Source organism: Microcaecilia unicolor, chromosome 11 (assembly GCF_901765095.1).
Source record: "Microcaecilia unicolor chromosome 11, aMicUni1.1, whole genome shotgun sequence".
Lineage (NCBI taxonomy): Eukaryota > Metazoa > Chordata > Amphibia > Gymnophiona > Siphonopidae > Microcaecilia > Microcaecilia unicolor.
Genome location: NC_044041.1, coordinates 28,846,441 through 28,871,416, shown reverse-complemented (window position 1 = coordinate 28,871,416; position 24,976 = coordinate 28,846,441). Strand labels below are relative to the sequence as shown.

Here is a 24,976-nt window from a genome sequence, read left to right as displayed (position 1 = left end):
CAATAGCCCTTTCAGAATCAGGCCGCGACTGCAGAAAAATCAATTGGGGCTTGTAGACAGTGTCTGGTTCACTTGAGTTCACTCTCTGACAAACGCATTTCTCCCAGGCCAGCAGATCAATAATGATGCTCTTCTTTCCATTACAAAGCCAGGACGGTAATGCACACTGAGAAATAAAATGGTAAGAAAAGCTGCATGGTGGGCTAAGGATAGACTTTCTCTGGATTAATGGTGCGATAAAAGGATTTGTCCAGTGAAACATTTTTTCACTCCACGAAAGCAGGCTTTCAAAGAAGCTGCACTTTCTAAACAGGTTAGGGAGAGTTATAACAAGGAAAGGCAAGGACAATTTTCAAAACATCTAAATATTACTTACCCTCCTGGGGGCATGTTTAGGGTGAGGGGGGAGAGTATGTGCATAGAGTACATTTTCTCTCTTTTTTTAATGTTTTATTTATGCAAATTTTCAAAAGATCATACAAGTACCAACTTGACAGGCAATAACCAAGACGAGTTAAAAACGAAACATATATAAAAAAAAATGAGAAGAAATTACAAACAATATATCTAAACACTAAGGAGGTAGGAAAAAAATAAGGGAAAGGGGATGAGACTTGATATACCGCCTTTCTGTGGTTATAATCAAAGCGGGTTACATATTACATACAGGTACTTATTTTATGCTTGGGGCAATGGAGGGTTAAAGGGGTCTTTTACTAAACTGTGGTAGCATTTTTAGCCCGGTGGGGCAGCACTTTACCAGACCAGAACACTGTACCAGTGATTTCATAATAAGAATCCTGAAAGGTAACTTTAAAACAATACAGGAATGTAAGACCTTTGAAGTCAGAATGATTGAATATTTTGACACCCAACAGACAGGACTTAACAAAGATCTGGGTTTTCTAGCCCATTATAAACCATAAAGTTGTATTTCTCTGTTTATCTCCCTGCTCCCTGACCTACCCACACCCATCCTGTTAAACTATCAATGAAATGCTTTGATGTTCCCATACATACCTCCTACCCACCCCCACCCTGTTAGACTGTCAATGAAATGCTTGGATGTTTCACTTATATATTCTGTCATCGTCCACATTTGCTTATTTCCAATCTGACGAAGAAGGGCAACCTTGGAAAGCTAATCAAGAAATGTATTAAGTTATGTCCAATAAAAAAGGTATCATCTTATTTTCTTTTCCATGTTTTATTTTGTTTGATTTCTATAGATTCTACATGGAATGTTGCTATTCCACTAGCAACATTCCATGTAGAAGTCGGCCCTTGCGGATCACCAATGTGGCCGCACAGGCTTCTGCGAGTCTGACGTACGTGCAGGACGTCAGACTCACAGAAACAGAAGCCTGCGCAGCCTTCTACATGGAATGTTGCTAGTGGAATAGCAACATTCCATGTAGAATCTCCAATAGTAGCAACATTCCATGTAGAATCTCCAATGGTATCTATTTTACTGTCATAGTAATGCTTGAATGTTTTCACTTATATACACTGTCAGCTAGCACATTTGCTTATTTCCGATCTGACGAAGAAGGGCAACCTTCGAAAGCTAATCAAGAAATGTATTAAGTTATGTCCAATAAAAAAGGTATCATCTTATTTTCTTTTCCATGTTTTATTTGGTTTGATTTCTATTGATTAGCTCATGGTAGAAATCAAAGAACGTATTGCGTTCAAAATCTGCACCCTGGTTCATAAAATTATTCATGGCAAGGCCCCAGTCTACATGGCATGGACTGACCATCCAGGAACACAAAAAGGTCAACACGCACATACCTAAACCTCCACAACCCTAGCTGCAAAAGGACTAAAATATAAATCAACATATGCATCCAGCTTCTCCTATATAAGCATGCAACTATGGAATGCACTACCAAACGTCATGAAAACAAAGCATGACCTAACAAACTTCCGGAAATCATTAAAAACCACCCTGTTCAAAAAGGCATACCTTAATGATCCAACCTAAACACCTGAATCCTGCTACACAACGAAGCTCATACCAGAACCGGACAAATGAACTGGACAAAACTTAACTCTTTCTCCTTGACTACTTAATTTACTCTGTCACTTAAGAACCTTAACGCAAAATCACTCTATTTCTCATAACGCAAAATCACTCTATTTCTCATACCGGAATTGGCGATCGCCATCATGGTAATATGTAAGCCACATTGAGCCTGCAAATAGGTGGGAAAATGTGGGATACAAATGCAACAAATAGATAAATCAGCTGGCGGTAAAAGCTGAGACGCACAAAAGAATATAATGGGCATCTCGGCATTTACCACCAGCTGATTTCTACTGCAAGCTATCAATAGAAATCAAACAAAAATAAAACATGGAAAAGAAAATAAGATGATACCTTTTTTATTGGACATAACTTAATACATTTCTTGATTAGCTTTCGAAGGTTGCCCTTCTTCGTCAGATCGGAAAGAAGCAAATGTGCTAGCTGACAGTGTATATAAGTGAAAACATTCAAGCATTACTATGACAGTAAAATAGATACCACTGGAGATTCTACATGGAATGTTGCTACTATTGGAGATTCTACATGGAATGTTGCTATTCCACTAGCAACATTCCATGTAGAAGGCTGCGCAGGCTTCTGTTTCTGTGAGTCTGACGTCCTGCACGTACGTGCAGGACGTCAGACTCACAGAAGCAGAAGCCTGCGCGGCCACGTTGGTGATCTGCAAGGGCCGACTTCTACATGGAATGTTGCTAGTGGAATAGCAACATTCCATGTAGAATCTATAGAAATCAAACAAAATAAAACATGGAAAAGAAAATAAGATGATACCTTTTTTATTGGACATAACTTAATACATTTCTTGATTATCTTTCGAAGGTTGCCCTTCTTCGTCAGATCGGAAGCTAAAAACACTAGTGCAGTTTAGTAAAAGACCCCCGTAAGTGACTTGCCCAGAGTCACAAGGAGCTGTAATGGGAATCGAACCCAGTTCACCAGAATCAACGCCCATTGCACTAAGCACTAGAGCAGGATCAAGCCATCAGTTACTGCAAAACAAGGGGTGGCATGATGCCAGGAAGGACCTAGGTCCCCATAATTGAGAAAGCCTGAGGGCTCTTATTATTATAAAAAAAAAAAAAAAGTAGTTGGAAAATGTAAAAAAATCCCCAGAAGGGGGGATGAGGAGGGGAAGGGAGGGAAGGGAAGGGAGGGAGGGTATGGGGGTGGAGGTATAACAAAATATATGTAAACTTTTTTTGATTGTCAATAAACATTTAATGTTTTTTAAAAAATCCTAACACTTCACATCTTCATATATAATTACAGATTGACATGAAAATTTTAAAAGAAAATGAGTCCCAATCTGTGGAGCCCTAAGACGTAGCAATAAGAATTTGATTCCTTTTTTTTTTTTGTATGTGACCTGGGCAACATCTGGAAATATGCACACCTTCAAGTCATAAAATAACTCAGTCCCAACGTCTACAGAACTTCCTCAAAACTAAGTCATGATCTGATGCCAACGAACAGTCACTATCAGGGTAGCCACTTCAGAGCTTCCATCAAACTATCAGAGAACATTAGTTCCTGAACCTTGCTCTTCACCCCGGAAGAGGGGGAGGGTACATAAAACACTCGGGCCATCATAAGAATGTAACCCTGGTCTACCCCTCAGTCAGGGCTGCTGGCTAAGCTCCCCAGGTCAAGTACCGGAGGAGCTTAGCCAGCTGGGCGCTGGCTGGAGCCAGAGAGTCTCCTGTGGCCGAAAGAGTCTCCTGTGGCCGAAAGATATTCCCACCCTGAGGGATGCAAAGGTCCACTTTCTCAAATAATGACCAGCAGTCTCAGGGTCCCTTTTACTAAACTGCGCACCTACGTGTGCCCAACGTGCACCAAATTCAAGTTATCGCCAGTTACCACATGGCCCTTGCAGTAATTTCAATTTTGGCGTATGTCCGCTACGTGCGTCCGAAAGATATATTTTATTTTCTGATGCACAGCAGCTACGAATGCCAAGTGGCATTTGATGCGCATAGACCATTACCGCCCGGTTACCGCGTGAGACCTTACCGCTAGGTCAATGGCTTGCGGTAAGGTCTCAGACCCAAAATGGACGCATGGCCATTTTCATTTTGCCGCACGTCCATTTTTGGCAAAAAAAGAAAAGAAAGGCATTTTTTTGTAAGTGTGCTAAAAATAATTCTGCACACACCCAAAACACGCGTCTACACTACCACAGGCCATTTTTCAGCGCACATTAGTAAAGGGACCCATCAGTAACTTCAAACTTTCTTTTACTGGATCAACATTAAACCAACAACAGTTCATAAAGCAACCCTCATTTCTTCAGTTTAAGTGCATAAGAGGCCAAAGTTCCTTCCAAAGTCCTTTAAGTGTCCGTCCCATCCTGGATTAGGATTCCTCTAGCTGGCAACAGTGTGTGCATATCTATCTTCAATGTAGATATCCTAAAAACCTAACTGGTTGGGTGTGAACCGAGGAACGGGTTGAGAAACCCTGCACTAATGGATTGGGTAACTGTCACGAAATGCCTAGCCACCCACCTGGGAGAACCCCAGCATAGCTCAGGTCCGCCTGCACCTGCCGCTTGTGCTCCACACCAGTACCCTCCTCCCACCAGCAGGGTCCCAACCGCCTCTGGACGAGTCTCCTGCTTTCAAGATGTTCCCCAGTGATTTCTAGGTTACTGGGGCCACACTCCCAGTGGTCCCACAGTTCCTGGAAAGCACTCACAGACCCAATACACAAACCACCAGGATTCTTAGTCAGTCCAGACAAGCAGAAGCAATAAACTAAAAATGTCTACTGTCATTTAAAAATAAGAACAATGAACAGAAAAGGTGCAATCGGCAAACAGGAACAGGTAAGTGAAATATGGATCAATTAACACTATCTAAACATTTGTTTACTATCTAAATAGTACCTGGGGAGATGAGGACACACAACTGTTCACAGGGCCTCAGCAAAGAGATCCTTCTCTCTTTTCTCCCTGGCTGACTGGAGAAAAAACCAGCACATCCTAGATGAATTTTGAGTTCCTGGGCCAATCAGAGCCCAGAACAAGAAGTTTTAAAAAAATAGCTGGTCACAACACTGCAGGTTACGTCTTATCTGTGTTAACTAAAGAAGGCACAGTCAGTTCTCTAACAGCTTTAAACATAAATGTGCACCACCTGCTGGTCAAACTAGAGAAATACAACAAGAAATAATACATTTCTTCAGGCATAAAAACCCACTGCTTTGTCACAGTGAAATTTACTGAAGTATCATTAATACTGAAGCTTTGGCAACAACAAAAAGCATTCTTTTAATCTGAAATGGAGCTTGCAGGCTCACCGTTTTTCGTCCATATTGGTCTGAAATGTTTCCCCACAATGAAGAACTTGACATCATCCCGACAAAGACCACCTGCAGAACATTAAAACAGAGCAATTCTAACTATCAGTGGCTGCGAAGATGAGTTCAACACAAAAGTCTAAAGGAAAAAAACTTAAGCTTAAGGTGATTTTTGTACAAATTGTAAAACAATGACTTTTTTAACTAGACAACTATCACATCATACCTTCAGCAGTTAAACCAATCTGATCAAAATACAAACTCGTATGCACTTAATTAAAAACATCAAAAAGGTAATAATCCCATCATCCAATCTGCTCCCATACTCCAACTGCAGGCTGGATGTACAAAATACCAAAGCCCATCGATCAATGAATGAGCCTTACAGGCTTCCTTCTAGGGCAGGTACGCTCAGTCCAGACCTCAGGATGCAGCCAGCCTGCCTGGTTTTCAGGATATCCACAATTAATATGTATGATGTCATTTTGCCTCCTTATATGTAAATCTATCTTCTGCATATTCATTGTGGAAATCCTGACTGGGTGGGTGCAAGGCTGGATTAATGAATAGGTAAACACGCCCAGAGATCAAATATTTAGGAAGCCACAGTCAAATACGCACAGGTCTCTGGAGAGCCTAAGGATCGCCAGCTGGCTGAACTTTTTCAGGACTGTTCAAATATTTGGATAAATATCTGGAAGCCAGAAGGAGGACCGAAGTATGAAGACATTTCTTGAAATTCAGACCTCTCTCTGCAGCCACTAGCAGTACAGACTTGGGGTAGGATCCAGCCAGTGGACGGCACTGGGGGGCAGCTCTAGTCACAGGAAGGGATGGGGTGAACCATAAGGAAGTAGTGAGGTGGGGTGGACTGAGCTCAGGCAGAGCCGGGGAGTGTCCTGGAGCTGCTGCTGAGAAGAGGTAGGAATGCTGTAAAGTGTGAGGAGGATGCTGCAGGCTGAGGAAAAGAGCTGGAAAACAATGGAAGTAAAACTCAGACTGGCTCAATCTGTCCTCCTTTTTCTGGAGCCATATGATAACCCTATCAGGAGTCTTCTATTGAATGTGTGGTGATGCTTAGCTAGCCTTTGCGAAATTCACGTGGTGTCTAATGCCTTACTGCTTCCTACTGGTGATAAAATGAAAAAACACTTGGACTCTGCAAAACCACGTGAATTTTGCAAAGGCTAAGTATCACCACTCCTGAAGAAGGCCTTTTTAGGCTGAAACACAACTCGTGTCAAAAGTCTCAGATGTTATAATAAAGCCAACTGTTTATTGGACATCGTCTGCTGCTCCTTCTTTTGTCACCCTCGCTGTGATTCACTTTTTTGCGTGACTGCAAGGGTTACTGTTCTTCTGTTTGTTTGCAGTGTCTGAAGGGTGAAACAGGGAGAGAGAGAGTTTGTGTGTGTATATATATATGTTTGTCTGAAGAATATGAAGGATGAAAGGGAGTATGTGTCTGTATATCAGGGGCGTAGGCAGACCTTGGCGGGAGGGGGGGGCAGAGCCCAAAATGGGGGGGGAGCACATTTTAGCCCGCCTCCCCTAGCCGCTACCCCTTCCCTGCCGCTTCCGACACCCCCCCCCCCCCCCCCCGGTGACGGTGCAAGGTACCTTTGCTGGTGGGGGTCCCCAACCCCCACCAGCCGAAGTGTTTATCTGTCCTGCGCTGGTCTCACACTTGCTTCCTCTCCTGTTTTCAGCGCACCGTGCACTGCACGCTCATTTTAATGCATTAAAACGACAGCATGCAAGTGCGAGACCAGAACGGGACAGATAAGCGCTTTAGCTGGCGGGAGTTGGGGTTGGGGACCCCTGTCAGCCAAACCGGGAGCCCAAGAGCCAATTTGGGGGCCCAGGCCCCTGTGCCCCCCCCCCATAGCTACGCCATTGCTGTGTATGCATGTGTGTGAAGAACGAGGGAGTCAAATGTGTGTGGGGGGGGGAATTTACCCAGGTAACCAGTACCAGGGAAAGTTCATTTGTCCTAATACTGCCTCCACTCTGTATAGATCCTTTCAGAGGCACTAAAGAAAGCTACCTATCATCTGATGCCCTTTTGAGTAAAGTGGTGAGCTAGTCATATTAGTCCACTTTTAAAGGTACTAAATAGAAATAAATCAAAACACAGAAAAGAAAATAGACCTTTTTTTATTGGACTAACTTAATACATTTTTCGATTAGCTTTCGAAGGTACCCCTTCTTCTTCAGATCAGATCAGAAATAAGCAAATGTTGACAAATATATCAGAATATATAAGTGAAACACAAAAGCATTCCAATGGCAGTCTCACAGGAAGAGGGTGGGGTGGGTTAGGTGAAAAAACAGGGAGAGGTGGGTGGGTGAGAGACAGAGAGAGAGGGATGGTAGATAAGAGGGTGACTAAGCAATAGAATTTTATGGTTTATAGTGGGACAGAAGCCCTTTTGAATTTTAAATCTAGATTTATGCCTCAGACATTAGCGCCGACTCCATGGGTGCTTGAGCACCCCCAATATTTCCCCGCCGGAACCGGAAGTTCCCCAGGACAGGAGCCAGCCCGCTGCCCAACCTCCCACTCCCACAACAGTCCTTCGCCTGCCCCTCGCCTTCCTGCATGCCGCCCATAGCTTAAAAGTCATCTTACCGGGGTCCCGGCAGCAGCAGTAGTGAAAGGCGAGCACGAGCAGGCTCGGCGAGTCGGCGCTTCAGCCTGCCTTCCCTTCTCGCTGCTCTCAGCTCTGCCTCTGGTCCCGCCCTTGCGGAAACAGGAAATGAGGGCGGGACCAGAGGCAAAGCTGAGAGCAACGAGAAGGGAAGGCAGGCTGAACTTAGCGCCGACTCGCCGAGCCTGACTTTTAAGTTATGGGCGGCACTAAGAAACAAGATGGCAAGCGATCTGCAAAATCCAACGTGGAGACAAACAAAGCAGACCAATCAGTGATATGGTTCAAAACTTTATTTTCAGAGATTCGCTCGACACAGACTGTGTTTCGCCCACAAGGGCTGCGTCAGGGGCTCTACAAAAGCAAATAAAATCAAATACAATTAAAAACATATATATTTGTATAATACTATATCATAAAACGTTAATAATCAAAAAGAAACCATATCAGATATATAAAATCAATCAAACACTTGGAAGGAGACGATATTTGATTTCTCCTTCCAAGTGTTTGATTGATTTTATATATCTGATATGGTTTCTTTTTGATTATTAACGTTTTATGATGTAGTATTATACAAATATATATGTTTTTAATTGTATTTGATTTTATTTGCTTTTGTAGAGCCCCTGACGCAGCCCTTGTGGGCGAAACACAGTCAGTTATGGGCGGCATGCAGGAAGGCGAGGGGCAGGCGAAGGACTGTTGTGGGAGTGGGAGAAGAGGTCGGGCTGGAACTCGAGTCAGAGGGAGGGGGGGGGCTGGAACTCGAAGGAGAGGGGGTGAGGGGAGAGGGGGGGGGACAAATGCACCACCTGTAAAACAAAAAAAAATTAAGCACCCCCAATCATTTTGAAAAGTTGGCTGCTATGGCCTCAGACACATTGCCTATCAATCTCATTCTTGTACCAGAGATGTGAAGGCTAAAAATGACTTGTCAAGTTTCCCTGGATTAGTTTGTGCACATAAAGGATGGCAAATGTAGATGAAAACAGGGACTACTTGAAAATACGTGCAATTGTAGAAGCTCTTTCCGAGTAGACAGCACGTTTTCCTACCGATGTGAGCAATGCAACCTGCCAGCTTGGTAACCTCCACTCGCAATGAAGCTGGGGAGCCAGGATACTCAGAATCATCATTTCCATAGCATCTGCCATCTGAGGAGGCAAAAAGGGGGAATGTTATTTATCTCCCAGTCATTAGATTGACCCTGACAGTTGCTGTTCCCTTTAAGGTGAGTGGAAGTCCTCCACCTACAGACCTGCCAGCAGGTGGCACTGTTTTGCTATCAAATTTTCAATATCATTAAAGCTCTGCAGGTCTCCAGAGAACCTTCCTGTCCCTAGTGATTAAAAACACAATATTGAAGCACTACCACCCACTGGCAGGAATGTAATTGGAGGATTCCTGCTCAGCTTAGAGGGAACAGTACCTGACATACACAGTGTAGTGATCTCATTAATAATTTAAACCTGCAGATAGCTTGAATTATCCTTGCAAAATAGAGGAGTGTGGTAGCCGTGTTAGTCCACTCTTAAGGTTATCAATAGAAATCAAACAAAATAAAACATGGAAAAGAAAATAAGATGATACCTTTTTTATTGGACATAACTTAATACATTTCTTGATTAGCTTTCGAAGGTTGCCCTTCTTTGTCAGATCAGAAATAAGCAAATGTGCTAGCTGACAGTGTATATAAGTGAAAACATTCAAGCATTATTATGACAGTCTGACAGGGTGGGAGGATAGGGGTGGGTACGAGGTATGCATGGGGACATCAAAGCATATCATTGATATTCTAACAGGATGGGTATGGATAATTGAGGGGTGGGGTGATCAACAGAGAAATACAGCTTTATGGTTTATAATGGGCTAGGAACCCCAGATCCTTGTTACGTCCTTTCTGTTGGGTGTTAAAATATTCAATCATTCTGACTTCAAAGGTCTTACGTTCTTGTATGGTTTTAAAGTTACCTTTCAGGATTCTCACTGTGAAGTCACTGGTACAGTGTCCTGGTCCTGTAAAATGTTGACCAACAGGCGTGGGAACCTTACTGGCACCAGTATTGTTCATGTGATGTCTATGTAAATTGAATCTTGTCTTAAGCATCTGGCCTGTTTCTCCAATATAGCATCCTTCGTTACATTTTTTACACTGAATGATATATACCACATTGGAAGATGAGCAAGTGAAAGATCCCTTTATGTTGAATATCTTTCCTTTGTGGATAACTGTGGGGTCCTGTGAAATATTTTGGCATAGTTTGCAACTGGATAAATTACAGGGACGTGTGCCCTTCTGTTCCTTTTCAGTCTGTGATGGAAGTTTACTTCTGATTAGCTTGTGTTTTAAGTTGGGTGGCTGTCGGAAGGCCAGTACTGGTGGGGATGGGAATATCTCTTTCAGTAATTCATCCTCCTGGAGTATAGGTTGTAGATCTCTTATGATTTTCCTCAGTTTTTCCAGCTCTGGATTGTATGTCACTACAAGGGGGATTCTGTCTGTGGCTTTTTTCTCCTTGTACTGTAGTAGATTCTCCCTGGGTGTTTTGAGGGAGGAGGCAATATTCTTGGAGATTATTTTGGGGTTGTAGCCTTTCTGTTTGAAGGATGCACTCAGGCTTTTAAGGTGTCTGTCTCTGTCCCCTGGGTCAGAGCAGATACGGTGGTATCTTGTGGCTTGGCTGTAAATGATGGATCTTTTTGTATGTGAAGGATGGAAGCTGGAGTTGTGGAGGTAGCTGCATCTGTCTGTGGGTTTCTTGTATATAGATGTTTGTATACAGCCATCACTGATTGAGACCGTGGTGTCCAAAAAATTGACTTTTTCTGGGGAGTAGTCAATTTTGAATCTGATTGTATGTATTGAAGGCAGAATAAAATTGTTTCAGAGTTTCTTCACCCTCCGTCCAAATCATAAAAATGTCATCGATGTACCAGTAGTATTTTAGAGGTTTGGTCTGGTGTGTATTCAGAAATGTCTCTTCCAGCTCAGCCATAAAAAGGTTGGCATATTGGGGTGCTGTCCTGGTGCCCATCGCAGTGCCCATTATTTGCAGATAGATATCATTGTTAAAGCAGAAGTAGTTGTGAGTTAAAATGAATTTGATTAATTTTGTAATAGTTTCTGGTGAGTATTGATGGTCCTTGCAAAATGAAACCCAAATAATGAAGAGTGCTTGGGAACCACCAGATTCCCTGTGGGGCACCTCATCCCAAGCCCTTATGATTTCCCGGTTTGATCCATTCTTTCCTTTAGTTTCTGTTGCCTGGTCACTCCATATCCAGAAACGAGGCTTTCAGACTATGTAAAGTCACCTGCCATATCACTATCCCCCTGCAGGGCTTTACTTCTGATGAAATGAAAGTAGTCGAGAGCACATATTCAGGCCTGAGAAGCTAAAGGTCTTGAGTTATTTACTTTCTACCATCATCGCCCAAAAAGTAACACCATTTAACGGTGTTGCTCTAACGGTTGAAAAGTAAGCAGCTGCATTGCTAATCACAGGCTGGAATAATGGCAAACAACATTACTTCCTTGACCTAACTAGTTTGTTGCCAGTTAAACCTAATAGAATGGATGTTATAAAACCACACATCCGACAGTTCAACCCTGAAAGTCTGCTAAATAATTCAAATGAGAAAAAAGTAGAAGGTAGGATTAATGTGGTTAGAACTAATATTTATCTTTGATTTATTGTTTCTGGTATGTGTGTATCTCTAAGAGCAACTAATATTTATCTTTATCGTTTCTGTTTTCTGTTTGTTTGTTTGTTTGTGTGTGTGTGTGTTTAGTGTGTCTAACAGTAACTAAAATTTATGTTTGATTTGACGTTTGTTGTCCGTTTGTGTGTGTCTAGTGTGTCTAACAGCAATTAAAATTTATCTTTGATTTATTCTGTTGTCGTGCGTGTGTGTGTTTGTTTGTGTGCGTGTGTATGTGTATTGTGTGTAACAGTAACTATTTACCTTTGATTTATTGTTTCTGTCATTTGTGTGTGTGTGTATGAGTTCGTGTGTGTGTGTGTGTTTTTGTATGTGCGTATCTATATGTGTCTAGTGTGTGTCTAACAGCAACTAATATTTATCTTTGATTTATCATTTCTGTTGTCCGTTGTGTGTGTGTGTCTAACAGTAACTAAAATTTATGTTTGATTTGACGTTTCTGTTGTCCATTTGTGTGTGTGTGTGTATGTGTCTAGTGTGTGTAACAGTAACTAATATTTATCTTTGATTTATTGTTTGTTGTCCGTTTGTATGTGTGTGTGTGTGTGTGTGTGTCTAGTATGTCTAACAGCTATTAAAATTTATCTTTGATTTATTCTGTTGTTGTGCTTGTGTGTGTTTGTTTGTGTGTGTGTGTGTGTATGTATGTGTATTGTGTGTAACAGTAACTACCTTTGATTTATTGTTTCTGTTGTCATTTGTGTGTATGTGTATGAGTTTGTGTGTGTATCTATATGTGTCTAGTGTGTGTCTAACAGCAACTAATATTTATCTTTGATTTATCATTTCTGTTGTCTGTTGTGTGTGTGTGTGTCTAGTGTGTCTAACAGTAACTCATATTTATCTTTGATTGTTTCTGTTGTCTGACAATGGTAGCTGCTGCTACTTTAGCTATGAGTCAAAGTATTTTTTGAATTATTTGAGTGGAGGAGTGGCCTAGTGGTTAGGGTGGTGGACTTTGGTCCTGGGGAACTGAGGAACTGAGTTCAATTCCCACTTCAGGCACAGGCAGCTCCTTGTGACTCTGGGCAAGTCACTTAACCCTCCATTGCCTGCCACATAGAGCCTGCCATGAGTGGGAAAGCGTGTGGTACAAATGTAACAAAAAACAAAAAAAATTTGTGAAAAGAAATGCATGTTCTCCTACAGCTCGTTATTCATAAAGGTTTATAAGAATAGTGGAAGCAGCTAACCCCCGGATTCTGTACAGGTTGCCCAAATTTGGGTGCAGGTCCCAGATCTGCGTGTAATTTGTCAATTAGATGCTATCAATTATTGAAGTTAACAAGCGCTTTTGGCAAATTAGGAGTTAGGCGTGTGTCTGTCCTATACCCTTTTCTATAACATATGCGCCTAAATTTCTTAGTATGCAACTCCAAAAGGGGTGTGGCCATGGGAGGGGCATAGGAAAGTCAGCACATCGCCAAGATAGAATTATGTTATTTATGTGCCTATCTGCCCTTAGTATTCTGTGAAAGTCATTTGACTCAGAGTGCCCTTTGCAAAATACTAGGCTCAGTGCAGATCATCCCGGTGCCTAATTTTATTTTAGAATGTGTATGTTTTCTTGTAAATTATATTTTATATGTCAATCCGGACACCTGAAGCAGGCCTTTGGCTGAAACACAGTGCTGTGTCCAGTCTTCTATCATCAATAAACACTGATTCATTCAGCATTTGAAGTTTTCTTCATTTGGTCCACTTCCCACTGTTGCTTTTTCTTTGTGTCCTTCATGGGATTTCCATGTTCCTCCACCACGATGCCCTTCCTCTATATGCCTCATTTTGGGCACCATGTACTGAACTGCCCCCTATGCATATAAACCCTCCATCTATGAAAATTCTCATGGACTGCCCTATCTGTTTAGTGCTGGGACGCAGCAAGGACAGGGTGTGGACAGGGGCTTCTACACACTCCAATCTGAATAAGGGAGTTTATATGCTCCGCAAGTTAAGTGTCTTTTGCATATATTCACATATATTTGCACTTTTTAGCATGTTAAGTTTAATGAATTGTAACTTTAGGGTGGAGGTGGTTTCAGTCGATGATTAAATCCATGCACGTTAATAGAGTCACCAAGGGAGTGATGTGAATATTCGTGCAAAAATATATGAGACTCCACCTTGTTACTAATTGCAAATGTTCTGAATGATTTTCTCCTCTTTCCATATATTGTAAGTCTACAGATAGCAGGTGATATTCAGCAAAAGGCTGTCCTAAATGTATCTGTGCTGAACATTGCTGACTTTGGGGTAAATTCTATAAGTAGCACCTACACCAAAAATGTAACGTATTTAGCGTGATTTATTAAGGCAATGTTTCCCAAGTCTGGTCCCAGAGTACCCCTTGCCAGTCAGGATTTTAGGATCTCCTCAATGAATATGCATAAACTTGATTTGCATACACTGCCTCCATTATATGCAAATCTCTTTCATGCATATTCATTGTGGATATCCTAAAATCCTGACTGGCAAGGGGTACTCCAGGACCGGACTTGGGAAACACTGCTATAAAGGGTACATGTCCTTTATAGAATTGCACTTAAGGTATAAACCGCACCTAACTGAAGGCATCTGCATTTATGCTTGCTATAAGCACCTACAAAAAAGGTGTGGTTTGCCCATATTCTATATCAAAGCACATAAAATTTGGGAATGCCCCCAGAAACACCCTATGCACTTCCCCAAATATTTACATGTGATAGGATTTACAAGCACATTCTTATAGAATACGATATGCACTTATATTCTAATTATTGCCAATTAGTGCTAATTGGTTATCACCCAATTAACAGCGCTGATTGGCTCATTACTCAATTAAGTAATGTGCGTAAATTGGGCGTGTGTGTCATGTCCCCTACCTCAATGCAAGCGGTGTCCTCGGGCTGCACGGGGTCCCGTCAACACGCACACTTGACTGGCACTGCCTGAGCCATGTGTGTGTAGTCCTCTCTGGGTTTGTTCAGAGAGCGGTGGTTGCAGGCTCCTTAATTGCTTTGCTTCCATGCACCTGTTTCTGCTCTCTCTCTCTCTCTCTCTCTCTCTCTCTCTCTCTCTCTCTCTCTCTCTCTCTCTCTGCCTGGCTTCCAGGCTCCTTGATTGTTTTGCTTCCACCCACCTGGGTCTGCTCTTCTTCTGCCTGGCTTCCCTTGCTGCTCTCCTATTGGTCTTCCGGTTCCTCCTTCCCCTGCTCTTGTCCTATGGCTGTGCCCCTTCTCCCTTTCAGATGCCAGCACTTTATCAACTGAGTTCTCCCTGGATTCCATGCTTTGGCTTCTACTTTGGTAGGTGTTTCTAACTCTGTAGTCTGCTTCTTATCTACTGGTCCCTCGGTACTGACTTTTCGCCTGTACCTGGATTACCCTTCTGCCTGCCGCCTGACCTTTCACCTGTACCTGGATTACTCTCTTGCCTGCCTACTGACTTTCGCCAGTACCTGGATTACTCTCTTGCCTGCCACCTGTACCAGAATTACTCTCATGCTTGCCGCCTGTACCTGGATTACTCTCTTGCCTGCCTACTGTCTTTCACCTGCCTCTGGATTACTCTCTTGACCTGCTGCCTGCCTGGCTGATATGGGACGGAGTGGGAAGCGGGTGATGAATGTAAGTCCTGCAGGCCACCTGCACCTAGGGGCTCAACCTCTGGGGAACAGTGGTCAGCGCAGGTGAAACCCGGGGTTGTCCAGCCACCAAGCAGAACCTGGTCCGAGTACCGGGCTCAGCAGCGCTCTACTTGGTACAAGAACTCACAAGTCTGACAGTGTGCCTAATTTAACATGCATAACTCATAGCGCTATAAATAGAATCCGGGCCTTTCTGTATAGCAGTAGCGCTTGCCACTACTTGTCAGTATTTTATAAACATTTAAATATTTTACATATATCCATTGCTTCCATGGATATATGTAAAATATTTAAATGTTTATAAAATACTGACCGCAGTGTTTAAACATCGATTTGTTCTTTATTAGGACGTTTTTAGGAGAGCCATGGCTTTGCTTACCCATGCCAGTCCAGTAAGAACAGAGAGCTTCCACTGGAATTTCCCAAATCCAATGGCTTCCACCGCATCTTCCACCATAAAAGTGTCTGCAAAGGAAACAAAACCTCAGTTATTGATCTTTTCTCAGTCATGTGACAGACTTCTGGTTTTCATATTGATACTGAGGAAAACTGGATTCTGTGCTGGTTGTCTGACCTTTTATTGGATCAATATATGATGTTGCTGTATGTGAGCTTCAAGAGATCGCATAGATCTCTAATTCAGGTATGAAATAATAGCTAAATCCAAGTTAAATGTGATAATAATCAGGAGGAATATGTTTAGCATGCATTTGCGTGCTAGTTGCGGTCAGGGCCCACGAGTGTGTTGTTTCATGCGCTCGAGGGCTCTGATCACGGGGCGGTAGCAAACGCAGGTGTTAGTATGGCGCTAATAGTCTCCAGCGCCTGCGTTTGCTTCTGATCATCGGCCCATCAGTTTATTCTGTAAGTTTTGTGCATAAGTGAGAGACACACACCCATATAGAAACATAGAAACATGATGGCAGATAAAGGCCAAACGGCCCATCCAGTCTGCCCATCCTCTGTAACCCCTAATTCTTCCTTTTCCTAAGCGATCCCACCCATGTGTACGTCCCCCTGACGGTTTTACGCTATGCCACTTACAAGCACTCTTATACGCGCAGCAACCTGGAACTACCACCGGCCCAACAAGAGGGCCGGCAGTAGTTCCACCGCCAATTCCGACACTAACAGAAATACTGAAAAAATATTTCTGCATTGGCGGTAATCAGGCAGCATGTGATGCTGCCCTGTTACCACCAGGTTAGGATGGGAGCCCTTACCGCTACCTCAATGGGTGGCATTAAGTGCTCCCCTCAAAATGGCCGAGCGGCAAGTGCAAATGGCCATTTCTTTTTTGGCCATTTTCACCCGCTGCAGTAAAAAGGGGCCCTGGTGGGCGGCAAAAACGGACGCCACCATTAGCGCACGGCCTCTTTTACTGGGCCGCCAAAACCGATATACTCATATCACCCCTCTCCTCAAATCACTTCATTGGCTTCCAATCAGATATCGCATACAATTCAAGCTCCTCCTCCTCACCTACAAGTGCACTCAGTCTGCGGCTCCTCACTACCTCTCCACCCTCATCTCCCCCTATGTTCACGCCCGTAACCTCCGCTCACAGGACAAAGCCCTTCTCTCAGTACCCTTCTCCACCACTGCCAACTCCAGGCTCCGCTCATTCTGCCTTGCCTCACCCTATGCCTGGAACAATCTGCCTTTACCCATACGCCATGCCCCCTCCCTACCCATCTTCAAATCTCTGCTTAAAACTCACCTCTTCAATGCTGCCTTCGGCGCCTAACCGCTCAAGATATATAGAATGCTCCAAATCTATCCACCCTATCAGACTAACTGTTCACTCGTCCTCTAGATTGTTCACTTGTCTTTAGATTGTTCTCTTGTCTTTTAGATTGTAAGCTCTTTGAGCAGGGACCGTCCTTCTATGTTTAAATTGTACAGCGCTGCGTAACCCTAGTAGCGCTTTAGAAATGCTAGTTAGTAGTAGTAGTAGTAACCCTCCATTGTCCCAGCTAGAAAACTTAGATCAGGAGCCCACTAGGAACAAAGAAAGTACCTACCTATAATAAAACATAACAATAAACAAATGTTCTCTTCAAAAAAATGTTTCTTTGCTGAACATTAAAGTGGAATAGGGCCACTAAGAGGGGGGCAAGATTCCCCGGGCCCGGCATCAGGGTTTGTCTCTCTCCTGCTGCTATGTGTTGGGACCCGGTTGATTGCGTTAACTCAATCACCCGGGTCCCGGCACAGAGTGACAGACTGAGGGAGTAGATGCAGGAAAGTAAGGAGGCGGCGGCTGCTCGAATCGGGGGGGGGGGGGGGGGAGTGGGGTGGGGGGCAGTGACAGCCCGAGTGGGGATGGAGTGGGGGACGGTGGTGGCTCAAGTAGGGGGGCAGGGTGGGGGCTGTGGCGCTGCCTCGAGCCCAGCTCTGTCTCTTGGTGGCCCTGAAGAGGCAGTCAAACATAAAAGACTTAACACAAATATACACATCATTTGTATAATGGAACCCTCAGTTTAAAAAGACAGTTATGCACCATCCGGTGCTCAATACTGCTCACAAGTGATTGCAAGACTCGAACGGTCTCACCCGCTACAGCATGCATACTACTGTAACATCAACACATCCTCGGGCTCCACAATTATGGAGTAAAGGAATGCACACTATAGTATATCAAACAAAGAATAATATACATGCTCAAATGTGCCCAAATGAAAATACATGTTCCTAATTCATATCTGTACAGGATTAAATCAATAGTCACATACAGACTTATCTTGAAATCAAGCAAAGGGTAATAAACATAAACCACTTTGGATGTACCACATGTAAGTTATACAATACTATGTTAGATTCTTGATATACCACCTTTTTGTGGTGCAACCAAAGTGCTTTTGCATATTGCATACATGTATATTATTGAATGCTAGCATTTATGGACACAACTGTTAAAAGTTACATGCATGCTAGCTGCTTACTAAGTGGTATTCTACAACTTACGCACACAACTGCCTTTGCATGTAAATTCAAAGCAGTGTTCACAAGGTAAGGAGAATGGGTGGGGCACTGGAGTGTCCAACACTGCCTCCACTGCATGCAAATCTCTCCTGAATATTCAGAGTGGATATCCTGAAAACCTGACTGGCTGGGGTGCCTCTAGGACCAGGTTTGGGAACCACTGTATTAGGGCATAATTCTATAATGCTTCTTCCATGGTTAACGTACAGAAAAGGGTCTGAGTGACCTCATATGCAAATAGAATGTACGTGCATGGAAAATAAGCACCTGCTTTTACATAATCTGCATGTAGGCATTCCCAGGAGCAGAGCTTGGGCAGAGCAGAGGTGGAGTTGCAATGCACACACATATTTTTAACATATACTGTATGTGTACTTGCGTGGACTGCATGTACACATTTACACCCTTTTTACAGCAAGTGCAAATCTGTATGTCAACATTTATGCACTCTTGACACTGGATCTAGGACACTATCCTGCTTATTTTCGAAGGAGAAGGGCGGCCATCTTCTGACACAAATCGAGAGTTGGCCGGCCTTCTCCTAAAGCCGGCCAAATCGGTATAATCGAAAGACGCAGAGCCAGGCAAAGTTCAAGGGGGCGTGTCGGCAGGGTAGCAAAGGTGGGATGGGGGCGTGGTTAAGAGGTGGCCAGCCTCGGCCAATAATGGAAAAAAGAAGACCGGCTGATGAGCATTTGGCTGGCTTTACTTGGTCTCTTTTTGTTCATGACCAAGCCTTGAAAAGGGGCCCAAACTGACCAGATGATCACCGGAGGGAATCGGGGACCAGATGACCACCGGAGGGAATCGGGGATCATCTCCCCTTACTCCCCCAGTGGTCACTAACCCCCTCCTACCCTCAAAAAATAGTTTAAAAATATTTTATGCCAGCCTCAAATGTCATACCCAGCTCCATCACAGCACTATGCAAGTCCCTGGAGCAGTTTTTAGTGGGTACTGCATTGCACTTCAGGCAGGCGGACCCAGACCCATCCCCCCCTACCTGTTACACTTGTGGTGGTAAATGGGAGCCCTCCAAAACCCACCCAAAACCCACTGTACCCACATGTAGGTGTCCCCCTTCATCCCTAAGGGCTATGGTAGTGGTGTACAGTTGTGGGGAGTAGGTTTTGGGGGGCTCAGCACCCAAGGTAAGGGAGCTATGCACCTGGGATCATTTTGTGAAATCCACTGCAGTGCCCCCTAGGGTGCCCGGTTGGTTTCCTGGCATGTGAGGGGGACCAGTGCACTACAAATGCTGGCTCCTCCCATAACCAAAGGGCTTGAATTTGGCCGGGTTTGAGATGGCTGCCATTAGTTTCGATTATCGGGAAAAACCAATGGTGGCCATCTCTAACCTGGCCAAATCCAGGTTAGAGATGGCCACCCAAATGTTGAGATTTGGCCGGCCCCGACTGTATTATAGAAACGAAAGATGGCCAGCCATCTTGTTTCAATAATACAGTCGGGTATGCTGCTTAACGGGACCGTCATTAGAGATGGCCGCCCTTATAGATGGCCGGCCCCGTTCGATTATGCCCCTCTATGGGGCTCATTTTCAAAGCACATAGACGTCTCAAAAGGGCAAAAAAAAAGCCCCCATCAATCTGCCAAAAACGTCCAAATTGTGATTTTGGAGCATAGAAATTAGACAACTACACTGCAGTTCGTCCAAATAGCAAGGGAACGTGTTGTGGGTGTGTTTTGGGTGGGACTAGGGAGGGCCCAAAATTAGAACATCCAACGTGTCCCCTTGCGATTTAGACAAACTGCGGAGTAAAACGTACCGATTCCGAGTTTCAAAAATCATGACTTAGACGTTTTTGCAAGAAAAACATCCAACTGCTGCTTTGTGCCACTTTTGAGACATTTTTCTCTTTTGAAAATCAGGACCATAGGCATCTATGTTGCTTTTATATACTTCAAATAGGTTACCCCGTTATAAGATCAAGTGCTTAGTGTATTCCTAAACAAATTCAGCACTGCAGTGATTTAGAAGTTTCAAAGGAAGACGGGGGAAAGCAGCTAGTTATTGTAGGCTAAAAATAAGAATTTCTGCACTGCTAATTATTACTCAGCAAACTGTTCTCTTGGTGAGCAACAGAGACTAATACTAGTAACAAGGATGGGGGGGGGGGGGGGGGGTTTGTCTATGATAACTATGCATCTGTTAAAAGGCAGAAAACAATCTGTCAGTATCGTTGATAGCTTTTTGTGCTCCATAGAAACAACCACACATAACGTAACAAAACGCCAGCATCCTTAAAACTCAATCTGTCCCGTTTACACACCCATTCTAAACCATACACAAACCCCTGGATTCTAAATATATATATTTAAGTGAAACCGAGCATGCGCTCATGCTCAATTTCATTAAAAATGAGCGTGCCGGACGTGAGAGGAAGAGAGAGCAGGGCAGGCAATGCGGCAGCACCAGAGACCAGTGCTGGGAGAAGGCTTCAGCTGGCAGGGGTTGGGGATCCCCGCCAGTCAAGATATGTACAGTGGCGGCAGACCAAAATGTGCCCCCCCACCTAAGGCTCTGGCCCCCGCCCACCTCAAGATCTGGCTATGCCCCTGCCTGCGGCACTCCACTATTCACCCTCTTCCACTGAGAAAGTAACCAATTCCTAATCCACAGAAGAACATTACCTTCTATCCCACAACTTTTCAATTTTCTGAGGAGGCTCTCATGAGGAACTTTGTCAAAAGCTTTCTGAAAATCTAGATACACTACATCAAACGGCTCACTTTTATCCACAAGTTTATTTACGCCCAGGGCCGCCGAGAGACTAGGCCGGGCCCGGGGCAAGGCCGCCTCGCCTCCACCCCCCGCTGCCGCCACCCCCCGCCGCTGCAGTCCGCTGTCTCACCTGCCTGCCTCCACGGCTCCGGGCCCCCTTCATTCGCAGAACGCGTCTCTTCTGGCCTTCCCTCCCTGTGTCCCGCCCTCGTCTGATGTTACTTCCGGTTTTCACAAGGGCGGGACACAGGGAGGGAAGGCCAGAAGAGATGCGATCTGCGACTGCCACTTTGAATGCAGGGGGCCCGCAGCCGAGGAGGTAGGCAGGTGAGACCGGGGACTGGAGCGCTGGCGGCCTGACCCCGGCACCGGGCCCCCCTTGGACGCTCACCAAAATTGAAATTACTACAAGGGCCACACGGTAACCGGGCGGTAACTCCAATTTGGCATGCATTCAATGCACGTAGGCGCCTACACGGCTTAATAAAAAGAGCCCCTAAGGCTCTTATTTTCGAAGCTCTGGGGGGGGTCTTTTACTAAAGCTTAGCTTGAGTTATCTGCAGCAGGGCCCATTTTATTCCTATGGGCCCTGCTGCAGATAACTCGAGCTAAGCTTTAATAAAAGACCCTCTTCTGTTTGTGTTTTGGATGTCTGAAACCAGCATAAGAGCGTAAGACACCACACAATATCCACTGAATCAAGCCAAAAGTGTATTGTCCAGAAAAACAGGAAAAAAAAAAAACCTGGCAAACTGACCCAGCACAGGCCGTGTTTTGGCAATCCAGCCTTTATCAGGGGTCCTTTTTAATCAGCTGTAAACAACTTACACTGTAAAAACAGAAAGTGTTTAAAAAAAACAAAACAAACTTAAAACGTATAGAATAATACTAGCAGCATTTAGACATCTATATTGCGTGGACGTCCAAATCTCAACTTTATAAAGCTGATACAGATGTGTAAAATTGCATACATTCTTATGGCAAGTAGGCATATTCTGGGCATGTTTGGAGGAGGACTAGGAAGGGGTTAAAAATATGACATGACATTCAACTCCAATTGAAGAAGGGGAAGGAACGTCAATGTCCAAAAAGATGGACCTTGGTACTTAAGACCTAGTACCATACCTGGCATATCCAGGTTACAAAAAAGGTGCTCCCTCTGTGACAGCTTCAGGAACTATGAACATTCATGGTAATAAAATCTTTTTCTTATATACCACCTGCAAGCCTGAAGGCTATTGGTGTACATTCAGGTACAATAGGTATTTTTCAGCTCCTGGAGGATTTACAATTAAAAAAAAAAAATTAAAGGAGGCATGGAATAGCTTGGTCTGGGCAAGCATGCCGAATAAAAGATGGAGGAATCAGGCAAGGGAAGGGAGGGTAGGGTGGAGGGAGGGGTTTAGAGAAGGGATGGGGAGGAGAGGTGGGGTGGAGGGGGAGGAGAGGTGGGGTGGAGGGGGAGGGAGGTCTAAGTGTTAATGAGCTTTAAGGAGTAATGTTGTGTAGGTTTGTGATGGTTCTACTAGAGCTTCAATTACTATATATGGGGGAAAGGGGAGTTAATGGTTAAACAAAACTAACTGATGGAAAAACGCAAGCCTAGTTAGTGACCAGCCTGTTTTCCTTTCTTGCACTTTTTGTTTTGGACCAATAAGCTAAACATGAAACGTTTGTAATGTTCTATCTTTGTTACCATCAATAAAAAATTGTGAAACGTTAAAAAAAAATCACAAGGAACTTCAAGGAGATTTGAACCAGAGTTTCTGGGTCCCTTCATTCTCAGCCTCCTGCTTTAACCATTAAGCTATTCCTCCACTCCTCATGGATGTCTATGTGGCTATTTTATAACATGGCCGTTTCTGTTTCTATGCTGCAACAATGACAACCATGTCCCTTGTTTAGCCCTGTTCATAATTTGGATGTTTCAGTTTCTAAAATGGATTCTCTTGCAGCACATGGACGTCCATTTCTCATGTATTTTGGAACAGGCTGTAGGTGGGTAGATCCTGTTCTAAAATAATTGCATCACCAGTGACACACCGACCTGAACGTCCTTATTCTGAGTTAGATGTCCTTTCTAAAATGCCATTCTAAACCTTTTGAAAATTGTCCCCCATATGGCCCGTTCACATTTCCTATCCTTATCAGGCACGTTACTAAGGGGTCCTTTTACTAAAAAAAGTGGCCTGTGGTAGTGTAGGCGCGGGTTATGGGCACGCGCAGATGATGTTTACTGTACGCATGTTCCTGGAATGAATGTACTTTTCTATCAGTCAGATGGAGTTCCTTTTCTTAATTTTACTTTTCATTTTATTGTGAACTGCCTGGACTCGCTTTGTGAATAAGGTGGTACAGCAAATTTTAATAAATGATAATTCCGTTAGCGTGCGTTAAGCTTTAGTAAAAGGGACACTAAGTTTGTACCTGAACAAAATGAAGAGTATATTTCTATGGGCGTCTCAGCGTTTACCGCCAGCTGATTTTTACCATAAGGTAAGTGATTTGCCCAAGGCCACAAGGAGCAGCAGGGGGGTTTGAAATGGACTTTCCTAGTTCTTAGCCTGCTGCTTTAACCACTAGGCTCCTCCTGAACGTCACTCGAAACCTTTCGAGCTTCTGGATGGCAACTAGTGTATAACAGAGCTAACAAATATCAGTTACCATAAGAACAAATATTTTGGAGATATTGGCATCCCCCCCCCTAAAAAAATAGTTAGAAAATTGCACCTTAAATAGAAAAAGAACAATATTTGGAGAGCATACAAGAGAGAGAGAGCTGCCATGGATAATTCGTTAACTCTGTCCAGTGTACCACAAGGATTAATTTGCCCGAATGTTTACGCACCTTAATTTATCTTGGGTGATCCCAGGGGCGTAGCCAGACAACAGATTTTGGGTGGGCCTAGGCAAGAATTGGGTGGGCACCAAGTGTTCTCCCACCTTCCCCTCCAAAAATTATCTTAGCTGGTGGGAAAACGCTTCTTTCCACCTTGGCAGTAGGCATGCACTGAAAACTGAGCATACGCAGGTGCCGGTGTCATGGAGAGTAGTGTTTTTATTACCATCATGGGAAATCTTCAGCTGGCGGAGCTTGGGATTCCCACTAAACATGTGCTACTGTTGGGTGGGCCTGAGCCATAAATGGGTGGGCCCTGGCCCACCCAAGCCCACCTGTGGCTACGCCACTGGGTGATCCTATATAATACTCTTGCTGTAGACTGGCGAGTCCAGAGCAGAGCACAGGGTCAGTTGCACAGCTGCTTTGTCAGCATTTGGAGAGTCGGTTTGTTATTTAAAACCTTTTCACCCTTTGAGAAATTAAGAAAAAAACTATCTGCAACAAAAGCACTTCTTTTAATCTATCACATAACATCCGTAAGACATTTTAACAGCTTTCCCCTAATTTTGAATACTGTCTGAAAAGTGCCATGCAAAACAGCTTTTCAAAGGTCAGGTTCATTTATCCTGCAAGGGATCATGGTTCTTGCCTTTCGCAAATCTCTCAGGTCTACTCTAATGCATCAGCGTCAGAGCATGCACAGACCGCGTATCCTTTCCCTGTCGCAGTGCTAGCAGTGTGCATATTTTAATAAAACCAATACCATAACTGGATTGAAAGCAGGCAGCAGTCTCAAAGCGGACGTGAAAGGGGCTTGTTCTTTCTTTTTTTAAACATGCGCAGAACCTCTGAGGCATGAGTTCTTTTTTTATATTTCAATGTTTTATTGATGGCAATTGAGCAAACAAAAACAAATAGCACAGTGCAACAGCCGTATGAAACTCCGACCTGGTATAACACAACATTGCACATTCATGTTCGATCTCGCCATTCGTTACACTTCCCCCCCCCCAAATTCCCTCATTTCCCTCCCCCCTCCTACGTCAGGCCG

General features: G+C 43.9%; 1 protein-coding gene across 2 annotated transcripts in view; it reads right to left on the bottom strand.

Moving 5' to 3' along the window:
* The window catches only part of SVOP (SV2 related protein), a 98,971-nt gene that overhangs the window by 44,317 nt on the left and 29,678 nt on the right, over window positions 1-24,976 (bottom strand). For both annotated transcript variants that reach the window (XM_030219242.1, XM_030219241.1), the window contains exons 3-5: window positions 15,735-15,820; window positions 9,063-9,161; window positions 5,354-5,425 (exon numbers count right to left, since the gene is read on the bottom strand). In XM_030219242.1, coding sequence (XP_030075102.1) covers window positions 5,354-5,425; window positions 9,063-9,161; window positions 15,735-15,820 — 257 coding nt within the window. The remainder of the gene's footprint in view (window positions 1-5,353; window positions 5,426-9,062; window positions 9,162-15,734; window positions 15,821-24,976) is intronic.